The sequence below is a fragment of the Ptiloglossa arizonensis genome, chromosome 3 (assembly GCF_051014685.1).
Source record: "Ptiloglossa arizonensis isolate GNS036 chromosome 3, iyPtiAriz1_principal, whole genome shotgun sequence".
NCBI lineage: Eukaryota > Metazoa > Arthropoda > Insecta > Hymenoptera > Colletidae > Ptiloglossa > Ptiloglossa arizonensis.
Window position 1 is genome coordinate 12,843,225 of NC_135050.1, and position 12,549 is coordinate 12,855,773.

Consider the following 12,549-nt stretch of genomic DNA (forward strand, 5'->3'; position numbering starts at 1 on the left):
CTACTTATTAAAGGAATTAATTACCGAAAATCGTTTAAAAATAATAAAAGTTTCTCATTACAAGTATAAAAATATTTTGAATCTACGGAAATTAATCGAATCGAATTTCAATAAATATTTTGACAAACACAATTTGCCCAATCTTTTCATTAAGTAAAGAAATTGTGTACAGATAAATATCTTTTAACTAAAACGTAGTACTTGCGTATAAATACTATGAAATTTATGTAAATATATCAGATACATAACATTGATAATTAAATATTAATCGATATTAACAGGATTTGCATCGGATCATATTTTGGTCGAATTATATCGAGTGCAAATCTCTTTTAAAGATTTAACGAATTTGAAATTATAGTGGAATATTTGAACTTTATTTACACTAATACTCCAATCGCTATTTATCGAATAATGTTATACCAACAAACTCCTGATTTAACACGAAAAGAAATCAAAGATATTACAAGATATTACAGTCTTTTTATATTAAACATAACTGTAACAATATGTTAAAGGTGAAATACATTTTACAATTGTTGCATTGATCTCAAGGCAACAGGAATCATTTTGTTTTTACCGTAATTCGATTTTAAATGGTATGAGCGTGAATAATCATAAATCCTTGAATTTGCGGTAAATTTCTCAAGATAGCGAATAAATTACATTTCTAACGTTTTGTGGAGTAACGAAAAACACTTCCGAGATGATTCATTGAAACGTTGTTTACTAATCAACAGTGAAAGGTGTACAAAAGTACAGTAACTTGCAAGATTTGTTGAATTCTGGACACTTTTGCTCTGCCGTGAAGCTTGTAAATTTTAATGCGAAATTAAAATACGATTGAAAGACATTTTTAAAGATATTACACATTCAAGCATCTTAATATTTTTCTCTAAAACAAGGCTAGAGAAGGAATTATACAAAAATGTCTGCTATATATGCATCACAATATTCACGATTCCTTTTAGAAGTACAGTAATTCCTGCTTTTAAATGACAATTCTTAAAACCGGATTCAAGTAACGGAATCATCACCCCTCCTTCCCACTGTTAATGTTTATGTAGCCTGAGCGACCCATCGATTCCATGGGGACAGGTGAGAGTGACCCTTGTCACTGATCTCACGATCAGTTCGAGATAAAAATCACTACTTACCCCGCTTTAAGTGAAAATAATGTCAAATATTATACATACTGATTAAAGAAAGAAAGAGTTAATAAGGTCGTAATTAAAAACTTATACACAACTATCCCAAACACCGATTATTATTTCAAATGAAAACAAGAATCGACATTGAACAAGTTGTACAAAAATTAATCGAAACTATTCGATCGGATAGGAGCTAATAACAGCAAATGTATTAAAAGTACTACCAAGAAAACCCGTGGTAGTTATAACTCAAATTTTCCATGCAACTATTCGAATACAGTATTTTCTTATACAATGGAAATTCGAAGAGATAATACTAATTCTCAAATTAGAAGAACCACCCCATAACTATTGCCAATTGTACGAAAATTGTTGAAAAAACTATTCTGGAAAAGACTACGGGTCATTGTAAATAATAGCAACATCATCCTTGTACATCAATATGAATTTGGAAAAAAAATCCAAATCCTATCTTCGTTAAAAAAATTTTAATGTGAAATGACAGTATAAAAAGTGCTGCTCAAGCATAAAAAAATATACAAACAGGTATCCCCCAAGATATCCTTCTGAGGACTACACCTAAGATATACTGCTGACATCTTGAAGTAAATGGAGTTCAACTAGCAACATTTGCAAACGACACAGACCTTTGGCAACACACAAGGAACTATCCCAAGGTATCGAATTATTATAGAAAAGTCTAACTGAAATAGCATCCTGGATTCAAAAATAGAAAATAAAATTCAATACAAATAAGTCGACACGTGTTATCTTTATTAATCGACAGACAGAACATACACAGGACATACACAGGACATATCAGTCACAATCGAGAATGAACGTATACAAACCACAAATGAGTCTAAATAGTTAGGCATGCAAAAAGAAGCAAATTACCATCAAATTACGCAAAATGAGCCGGGTAAGAGGTCAATAAGAAGTAGAAAAATTCGACATTATTACCACAATTATAGATTACATTCAAATTCAATTTTCATAATTTTCTTAGATTTCCCTTCATTACGACAACTACAGAAAAATGGTAGACCATGTGTGTATGTATTGAAAAAATTTCTCAACTCGATAAATCGATGACTTTTAATACAAAGTACCATTAGGACTTTTTTCGCGATACTCGATGAATTCTTCTTTCAAATTTTACAAAATTTCGCTTTACATTCGACTAAGTAACAATATAGACGATAGAAGGTCGTATTGGACACGGAAATTGATGTTTCGTTTGAATTTCGTGCCCGGACTGCGCGATGGATTATTTTTCCGTGTAAATTCGAAGCTCGACTTTTCAATCGTCCCTCTGTGTTTTTCGTTGCACCGTGCTCCGTAGGAAATATGTTTCTGCAAGAAACATTTCCCGTATTTACGTAAGCCACTGATCGGAGGGGAAACGGGCCACAGACGTCGTTGGGCCCGTGGACAGTCGGGTGGACAGTCTTAATTCAACTTCTGACCGAGTCGCTTCGGGATTAATTTTCTTTTAGTGAATCGAGTCAGTGACGTTCCCCAATAGATATAATACTCGCGCTGGTAATCGCTGTGTGTTTTCTTCTCGTCGAACACCGTTCACGGACGAAAAGAGAAAGCAACGAGGAGTATTAAGATATCGTACTTAATTAGTTATTCGACAAACTTCTCTTCTTCGTTTATTTAACTTGCATCGCTTCTCCCCTGTTCTGTCGTTTCACGAACGATATCCGTTGAAGAACCAGAAGCCAATCGGCCTGTACAGAATCCTACAGACTGTACGTAACAATATTTAATATTTTCGATGTTACTCGTCGGTTGCGTTTATTTCGACGATTGCATCAGATTTATCGCAAAACGCATCGCGGGTAAACATATAAAATCTCGATGCGTGTACCGATGAAATTTTTCTGGCCAAAGAATCGCACAATCTTTTCATCACTTTCATCTCGATAATTGCGAATAATTTTCAACGAGCTTTCGTACAAAGTTTAAAAGACGTGATTCGATCAATCGTATTATTGTTCACGGGCACTGTTGTATGCAGAACAATTTTATTCTCAATTTGTCTCGTAAACGTGCGCGTTGGCAAATCATTTCTTCAATACGCATTCAGAAGTTTTACCGTTAAGAGTGATAACGACCATTCCGCGTGGTGTCATTCATGAAATATAATACAGCAAAATGTAAACGAATCAATTTATCAGCCACGATGTAGAAACAATAACCGAAGCTGGAGATAATTTAAACCCTCGTACAGCAACAGTTCTAGAATGATATTTTTTTGTCGTGTCATTGGTATTATGTCTTTTCTTCAAATTCGTTTCATTTCGCGTAAAATGAGAATAGAATTATGAATCTACAGCGTGGCCGTCGTCTTGTACATTTTCTTCTTGTTAAATTAATTTATCAATTCGTCGATCGATTAGTTTACTTTCAAAAAACTCGTCCTGTGTCAATTTCAACATGTCCAAGTCGTTACTGATTTTGATTTTTATAAAAGCGAGATATATACTGTATAACGATTTACAAAAACTTACACCATATGAATTATCGTGATTTTGGAATATATTGCAAAGAATTGAGTTCTGAATAACGTGTGCTTTAAATCGTGCGAGGGTCGCTTATACTTTCTGACATATGTAGCTTTAAAGTATTCTAATTTTTGTACTCGATTATACCGAGTTTAACAAGACGCACGAATAGATAATTATAATTCACTTTGAATTTGGAATCGTTTAATTGTCGTTATTGCCTTTCGAACGGAACCAAATTAACCTGAATCGTTACGTACGAAAAGTAGAGATCTAGGTTGATCTGGTTCTTTCTCTACGTTGCATCGAGTTATATCAAGTTAAGAAATTTGAAAACTTTAAAACTATATACATATCTCAACAATTACGAGTGACACGCACGCAAATAAAAGTACAGATTACCAGGAAACTCCTGTATATAATATAATAACCCCAAAGAGAATATTACAAGGTTTACATTTTTATAAATTTTTCTAAACTAAAATTCTCCAAACTAAAATTACTACATGTGCATCACGATACCAAAATAAAGATTGCACTCTGTGAAGTGGAGAGAACAAAGATTGAAGTTAAGTAGATAACGCAACGAAGCACGGTACGTTTTGATAGATACCAAGGAAATTCTTGTAGAAAATATGCCGAGTAGCAAAACCAGGATTGCCATAGTCGGTGGTGGTGTAGCCGGATTGGTGGTAGCCCGTCATACCGCCGCCAGGTTGGATACTTTCAGTGTTACTTTATTCGAGCAAACCGATCAGATCGGTGGCACATGGGTATACACCGACGAGACCGACGTCGACAAGCATGGATTACCAATTCATAGTAGCATGTACAAGAATCTAAGGTCAGTAGGAAATTTCATTTACCCCGATCCTTTACAATCGGTATTGCAACCGTGTAGATCGCGTAGCAGAGATTTAGACGAATATACAAGAAACAATTCAACGTGAATTAACAATTAGTGATCCGATCTATTTGTCACTCCTTTTTGAAATTTAAGTTCTTATTTAAAGTAGAGATTGAAGAAACTTATACGTACGATTCATCTGCGTTGAGTTCTTCAATCGTTCGAGGGTACCTATGGGACAGAAGTACTTACACGATCTCAGTTAAGTTTCCACGAATATAAAAGTTTTTGTCTCGAGAATTTTTTAACGCAATCCCTGTCCTTTCGGAACACGATTCGCTACGTTTCGACAACATTGTAGCAAGCTTCGTTAAGTTTCATTGGTCAGTCGATGAATTAAAGTCCACGATTGGTGATCAACGATCCGTAACACGAGCATAGATAACTTAAATGGGCGACAGCCGAAAGATACGCATTAATGTCAGTGCTACTTTAGACTTCTTGGAAAGTCGTTTGCTATACTGACAAATCTACGAAATCTCTGTATTCCAACAAGGAGGATGGGTTACATTTGGATGTCTGTAATAGTGTTAAGTGAAAGTCATCCGCTCTTTGCATTCGTTTTTACGTGATCTATAAACAACATAAAATGTGTAAGATTTCGAATATTCACACGTGCCAAGTGCAACGATACCCTTTGACATTTAAAGGATCGTAACAGAAATTGTTCGGAGTGATATTTTTTTTCAAATTGTGTTTACTTTTACTATTAAGAGTGTTCATTCATCGTTTAAGTGTACGACAGAAGTTACAACTTCGTAAAGTTTAATGAGATAAAGCTTACAACTTCGTAAAGTTTAATGAGATAAAGCTTACAACTTCGTTCCATTGAACAGTTCAGTGAGTCAAATGCATTACTACGTACGCGTTATCATCGACAATATTACTATAATTCACAGGCACGTTACCGCTTTCGGTGTATATCGCGATATAATAGTTTTACGATATTTAAGAAAAAGATATTTGCTAAATCACCGTAGGAAAAGTGTATGCAAAATTGAGAGGGCATTCTCATTCGAAATGTCGTTTTTCGGACGATCTTTAGGATTTAATATGAGAAAAATATGATTGAAGAAACGTTTACGTTTCAAGAAAAGACACGAACATTTGCATGCAATTATCTTATATGTTTGTAAAGTTATTAATTAGTTTTTGTGGCGTGTAAAATAACACTTGCGCGTCAAACATTTTTCGTTTAAAACTCGAAATTAAACTCTCACTTAAAATAACTTTTGCCTTTGTATCGTCTTATCTCTGTCTCGCGCGGGCCTTCTTTCTCCATTTTGTGAGCACTGTGTATCTCTAAATTCCTCGTCTTCGTTTTTAAATCGTTCTGTAGTTTAATACGTCAAGCATCAGGAAAATTTCTGTACAATATTCATTAGTCCTACTATTATACATAGATTCTATTTCACGTTTCATTATTATAAAATAGTAATTTCTATCGTAGCAGTAAGGCATAACAGTTACTGACGCGATTGGCAATACGAAACGAAGTAATTGCTGCCTCTGAACAGCTAAATCGATCGATATTACGAAATCGAGTAGAAAAAATTGATATTATCGTTTCTTAAAATTGATCAGTTTGACTTCTAGAAGATTCAATTGTCAGTATCGTTGAATCTCTCACAGCGTTGCAATATTTAAATAATCCTTTGTTATTATAATAAGGTTTTCATCGTTTCAGAGTAAGATTGTAACGCAAAATGGTATTTTTTCAGCTTTCTTAAATCTTTGTGAAACGATGTTTGACGCTTTCACTAACAGTCTGGTCGTATAATAAGTTCTGATCAGTAGTGCATTCACTTCGTACTTAATGCTTGCTCTCTTTGCTACCTTAGCCTCGGGCTGGTAATTTGTGTAGAATAAAAGATGGAAACGAATTGTTAATTGTGCAAGAAAGTAACGGATAAATGCGATAAACTAATGACAGTTATCTTTTAATTATATGTATCACATATCTATTCACCTATGTTCGGTAAATATAACAAGTTCTCGTCGTGCTCTTCCTCTAATCCGTTGTCAACGTAAAGTATCATTCTATCGTGGTTAACTGGTTCAATATTTCTAATGATAAAATACTTTCGTAATTTAATTTAAACGTGCGTAAACACCTTTCACAATTTAAATTATTTCTGACTGACGACGCAAATGCTGACCGTATAAACGTTTTGTTTTCACGTCATTTGCCCGATTATGGCGGTAGCTGTGTTCTAATCAGTCTAGTCTGTCGTGATAAACTTTGCTGACACGCGATACACTCCTTGACACAGTAACGAGACAATCGTTTTTGTAAGCTGTTCCGGTATACATATAAGAGAGTTCGATGCTTAGTAAATAAGTTAATCGATAATTGGTATATACAGGGTGATAATGAAAACGTTGCTGAAGTTAAGCAAGTGTGTAAGATGAAAAATGTAAACAATATTTTTGAAAGGGAAGTAGAATAAATAATAATATTTTACCCCATAATTTGTTATGATAGAGATGTTTTAAGTATTCGTCTTCAAAATAGAGATTAATTTCTAATCTATATACTTCCTCAAACGATAGAATCTTCGAGCAACATTTTAGCGATATACATCATTGCATTCACTTGAGAAGTGCTATCAGCAGATAAATAGAAAAATATAATATTTTACATCCCTAAAAGATAGGGACGATCTGCATACTTCACAAGTGTAAGACCTTTCATTACAACCTTTATTAGAAAATGTTATTCCTCACTTGCATAGTTCAGACATAGATTCAAAGTGATAATTGTTATCGGTTCACTCTGTATATGTGTTATGCATATACATAGAGTGTTAATGAAAATGCGAATGAAATGCAAATTACAATTTTGCTAATGTAAACCAAAAGGTCCTTTTTTATTTTGCAATCAGATCTTCATGGGTATGTGTTTCTCGTGTATGAGTAAATATGTGGAATTGTGACCACATATTTATCAACTGACAAATAGCAAGGACCAGGAGTCACACGATTGATCCTGAAAATAGATCTCACATATTCGTTAATAACCCGTTAATAGTTATGGAACAATATAAATTCAAAAAACAAAATAATGAACTGCTTCAAAAATCATCGACCGAGAAAACGTATTTAAGTTTAGGTCTGAAAGGTGATAGATGATAATACTTGTGTTTAAATACTCTATTTTTCATTTTCCAAAATAAAAACCATTTGATTCCAGTAACTTCTTATCTATCGCACTATAATTGCGAGATTGTTCAGTTAAAAATTCAAGGACGTTTATTCCGATAACGAAGTTTTTTCCTACTAATGAGCTCGTCGAAAGTTAGAGTGTTCATGATGTTGCATAATTTTGCAATTGATGTATTTGTTATAGTCTATGGAAAATTACGTTATAAGTGTTACACGTGTTACATATTGCGAATATATTGATAAGGAATATACGAAGCATAGTTATTTATACTATTTAAGATCAAGTTTCACACTTTTATAATATCAATGAAAAAATATATCACTTCACCGAAATAACACAAAGTGACCTTAAGATGATGTGCAAGGAATTAGAATTTTTTTTACACTACAAGATTATATAAAACACGATAGAGAAAAGTCTACGTTTTATATACGTATATAACATAAATATTAATAATCATTTACACGATTATTTTTTATCCTTTTACACGAAGAGCAAATAATATATTTGTTAGGAACTTTATTAACGAGTAGGACAAATTATACAACATTAAACCGTTGAAAAGTGTAGAATTCTTCAGGTGCAATACGGATCCAATTGTTTTATTCGATCAAAAATGATATTCGTTTATTTATATGTATATAAATTATGAAGATTCTTTCTGTTTTAATTTTTTTATCCGATCGTCACATTTTCCAAAGTTTAGATAAGATGTGTTTAATAAACCATTGAATCCGATGTGTTACATTGCAGAACAAATCTTCCTCGGGAAGTTATGCAAATTCCTGACTTTTCAATGAAAGATGACGATGGCCCGTCATTTGTTCATCATAGTGTAATTCGAGAGTACCTTGGGAATTATGCGAAGCATTTTAACTTGTATCCTTATATAAAGGTAAAAATCACCTCAATCTTTTTTAAATATAAATAAAAAACATATTACATTATTTCCAACCGTTAGTATTCACAGACACAAACAAAAAAAATTAATTATATATATATATATATATATATACAATTTTATTTATTTATTAAAACATCCATTGAATGGATGTTCCATAAATTTGTAAAAGTTGATCAATATTTTACAATCAACATTAATAATTTTGTTCGTGTCTGTCTACTAACAGACATTGAGTATAACAGCACTAATTAAATAATGAAATATTTTTTATGGACTATAACATATCTCAATTTCATAAAAGTTCTTCACCTCGACCACAAAAATGAAAACGATCAGTATAAACAAATTATCTAGTCCACTCTGTAAAGTTGATGAAGAATATTTTCTATTGGAATGTAAATGAACGAACACTTAGGCGATCAATTGTATATTTATTCTCTTCTCGTTGCAAGATGAAGTTAAATTACTGAGCCGTGTTCGGCAATACTAATAACGATTGCATCAAGTTACATTTTCTATAGCCTGCTGTGACGAATGATAGACACTCGGAATGAATAATACGTAACACCGCAATTGCTACGTATATAGCTTTCAGTTTAGAATGCTTAACACCAATTCTTCTATTTACGCTCACATTCCATTCTCCGTAAAATAAATGTATCGATTTTTCTACACGGTTTTGATTTCCAGTTGAACACTCTGGTGAAACACGTGGAGCCGGAAACGTTGCACAACGGGCAGACAATCTGGATGATCACGTGCGAGGATTTGGAAACCAATGTAGAAACCACTAAAACGTTCGACGCTGTGGTCGTGTGTAATGGTCATTACACTGTAGGTCATATTCCACGCATTCCAGGTATTGAAAGTTTTCCTGGTGGTCGGATACATAGCCATCAGTACAGAATACCCGAAGTATACGCTAGAAAGAAAGTTTGCATCCTAGGTGCATCTTGGTCCGGTGTCGATATCGCCATAGAGATATCGCAATACGCGGAAAAGGTAAACGCATGAAATATTTTTCGAAACGCGGCGTGTTGTGAACGTATCGGTTCGTATAACAGCCAAAGCGCGTTCCGTTTATTCGACTTTCAAATACACCGATTCAATTTACGAAATGCGAACACATCCTGTACGATTTAAACATTTTACATTACGTTACGCACGAATTTCGTTATACGCGCGCGAACGCGTTATTTGTGAACACTGTACCGTACAGCGCGATGTATTATTTACGTACGCGAAAGATTTATCTCATTGGTCGCGCTGTGAATTGATCCGTGTTGCAAAGTATCGCGAACACATAGTCGGGCCGAAAGAAACGGCCGAGGCTTCGTTTTAAGTAGCGAATTTTTCAATAATAAATTTCTCTCGAAATCATAGAAATCAGTTTCTTATTTTCGCGAAGCTGGTTGCGATATTCCAATCTGGAATATCTTTCCAAACGGATAATATTTAATCGGTCTTGATAACGCAGGTATATTTAAGCCATAATCTACCGGAACTGGTTGATTTAAAAATATCCGAAAACGTGGAACAAAGGGCTGGTATCCAATCTATTCAAGGGAACATTTTCATCTTCCGCGATGGTTCCACGGCCGAAGTAGACAGCTTCATATATTGCACTGGTAAAAAGACTTGATCTCCTTCGTACATATAAGCGATCGAGGTATCCTAAGTTAATTATACATAAGTAAACAAATGTCAGGGCTCTGTCGAATTTTGTCCGCAGACCTGAAACAAACGACAAAACTGATATGACTGATCAATGAAAAGTTCGTGTTTTACTCTTCTTGCATAAATTAGCCTAGAATCTCGATATTAAGATACATTTAACATAAATTAGCCTAGAATCTCGATATTAAAATACATTTGTTTTCGTCAAATATTGATGAAATCGATATAACATAGATCGTTTTGTCCCTCGGTAGGACCCTGGCCATTGTCGTTGAATGTTCAATTAATATTGTAATTTCGATCGAACATTGTGTTTTTCAGGATACGAGTTCACGTATCCCTTTATGTCTACTAAAGTTGAGCTGCGTACGGACGACAACCATGTCGAGCCGATTTACAAACATCTGATACATATGGATTATCCGAATTTGTTTATCATGGGATTACCAGGAATTGTAATTCCTTTCCCGATGTTTCACATACAGGCTCAATTCATTCTGGGTGTTCTCGAAGGTCATATTAAGTTACCATCTTCCGAAAAAATGCGCGAGGAATATGAAGCGGAAAAGAAGGTTCTACTCGATCAGGGTATTCCGGTATGTATTAATGTTTATTAAAATTTTAGCTTGTTCTTCAAAATTTTAGATAGAAGTCCGTAATTTCTTTTTCTTTTTTTCTTTTCAATTACATGTACACATTTAAAATTGTATATATTTACAATGCGGCTTGTCTTAATTTTGTTAGAACATATTTAATAGTTTTGTACTTTGAAGGAATTTAAAGGGTAATAATAAGTCGAGTGATCCCATACTTTTGGTCAGTGACGCACGCGTAAACGATTTTAACATCTGAAATGTTAACGAAAGGAATTATTTTCTGGTTTTCCTAGCGGAGGCATATCATTAAACTAAAGGAGAGACAATGGGCATATTACGATGAAATCGCCGCAATAGCAAATATCCCAAGCTTCCCGCCAGTGATTAAAAAAATCTATAACCATGCCAATGAAATACGCGAATTGGATATTACTACTTACAAGAATCACAAGTATCGCATAATTGACGATGAAAATTTTGCCGTTTGTTACTGTAAACCTTGTTAGGGTTTAAAGGAGAAAATTAAGTGGAAATGTTTAATTTGAAAACAAACGTTTGGAATCGAAATTGCTCGAAGTCCACAATTGTTGCGCGTTCGGTAATTGCTTGCATTTTCCATTCTATTAAATGTAGGAACATTCGATGTTTTCGTTTGTTGAAACTGATGTTCACGTTCTTTGGGCCAACAACAGTATTCGAAGAGTTTCAAAACTTCCGAATACGCGAATACTTTCGGCGTCTCCATTCCTCGTACAAAGAAGATATGATATCAATATTAATGAAGAATGATATGCTAACAGGTTGCAACTGCACAAAAGAACGCAGAAAATACGGTTTGCGAATAGCTATACATTTTATTATGTATTCGATGCACTTTTCTATCACTTGTAAAATAAACATTAATACGATTTCTGACCAATCATTGAAGTGTGTGCATCAGTGCGCATCAGGAAAAGTGCACAAAGAACGCGTCAATTGCATTGTAACGTTAATTTTAGCAATGAAAAGTGAAAGGGTGCTGTAAGAATTATTAAATAAAAAATATCTAAATGAATGAAGCAAACATATGTGTTTCAATAACTAATAAGTTGAATAAAAATTTTGAATTAAATGTATTTACTCTTTTTAAATAGATACATGTTTCATTACCTATTACTACATTGTTTCTTCTAAATATCTTTTTAACTACCACCAAAGTTAAAACTTACTAATCTATGATAATCTTATACACTACATACAATTATTCTTGTTAATTAAATATTTCTAGCGATTGAACTGGCACGTTCTATCATGTTATGTGCCGCATGCGGTAAATGTAGGATCATTTCAGAATTTATTTTCTCTTTAAAGCAAAATGAAATTATACGCACAAAATTTTCGACGTGGAATACTTTCAAAATACGAATTCTCCAATTGAAAAATTTAAAAACACTACACGATACTACACACTTTAAAATTTAATATCATCCTTTACATTATTAGTAGTTTCGTTAAGCATTTAAATGTTGTACCACGATATCAAAATACCTGTTAATTCTATCAAAACTCTAAATCAGAAATCAATCTACATCTTGCAGGAAGATGTTTGATTTTTTATGATATTTAAGATGATTTTCCAAATTCCGTAAAGCT

General features: G+C 33.6%; 1 protein-coding gene across 6 annotated transcripts; it reads left to right on the forward strand.

Moving 5' to 3' along the window:
* The first annotated feature begins 2,619 nt into the window (after positions 1–2,619).
* On the forward strand, positions 2,620–12,032 carry LOC143144323 (uncharacterized). Of its 6 annotated transcripts, XM_076306621.1 has the most exons (7): positions 2,620–2,911; positions 4,298–4,511; positions 8,494–8,635; positions 9,335–9,646; positions 10,122–10,272; positions 10,643–10,917; positions 11,211–12,032. In XM_076306621.1, exons 2-7 carry the CDS (start codon positions 4,303–4,305, stop codon positions 11,421–11,423), a joined length of 1,302 nt encoding a protein of 433 aa, XP_076162736.1. In that variant the 5' UTR covers positions 2,620–2,911; positions 4,298–4,302; the 3' UTR covers positions 11,424–12,032. The 6 variants fall into 6 exon arrangements, with proteins under 6 accessions (XP_076162736.1, XP_076162741.1, XP_076162738.1 ...); XM_076306626.1 differs by lacking the exon at positions 4,298–4,511; XM_076306623.1 differs by lacking the exons at positions 2,620–2,911; positions 4,298–4,511 and adding an exon at positions 4,955–5,091.
* The last annotated feature ends 517 nt before the right edge of the window (positions 12,033–12,549 follow it).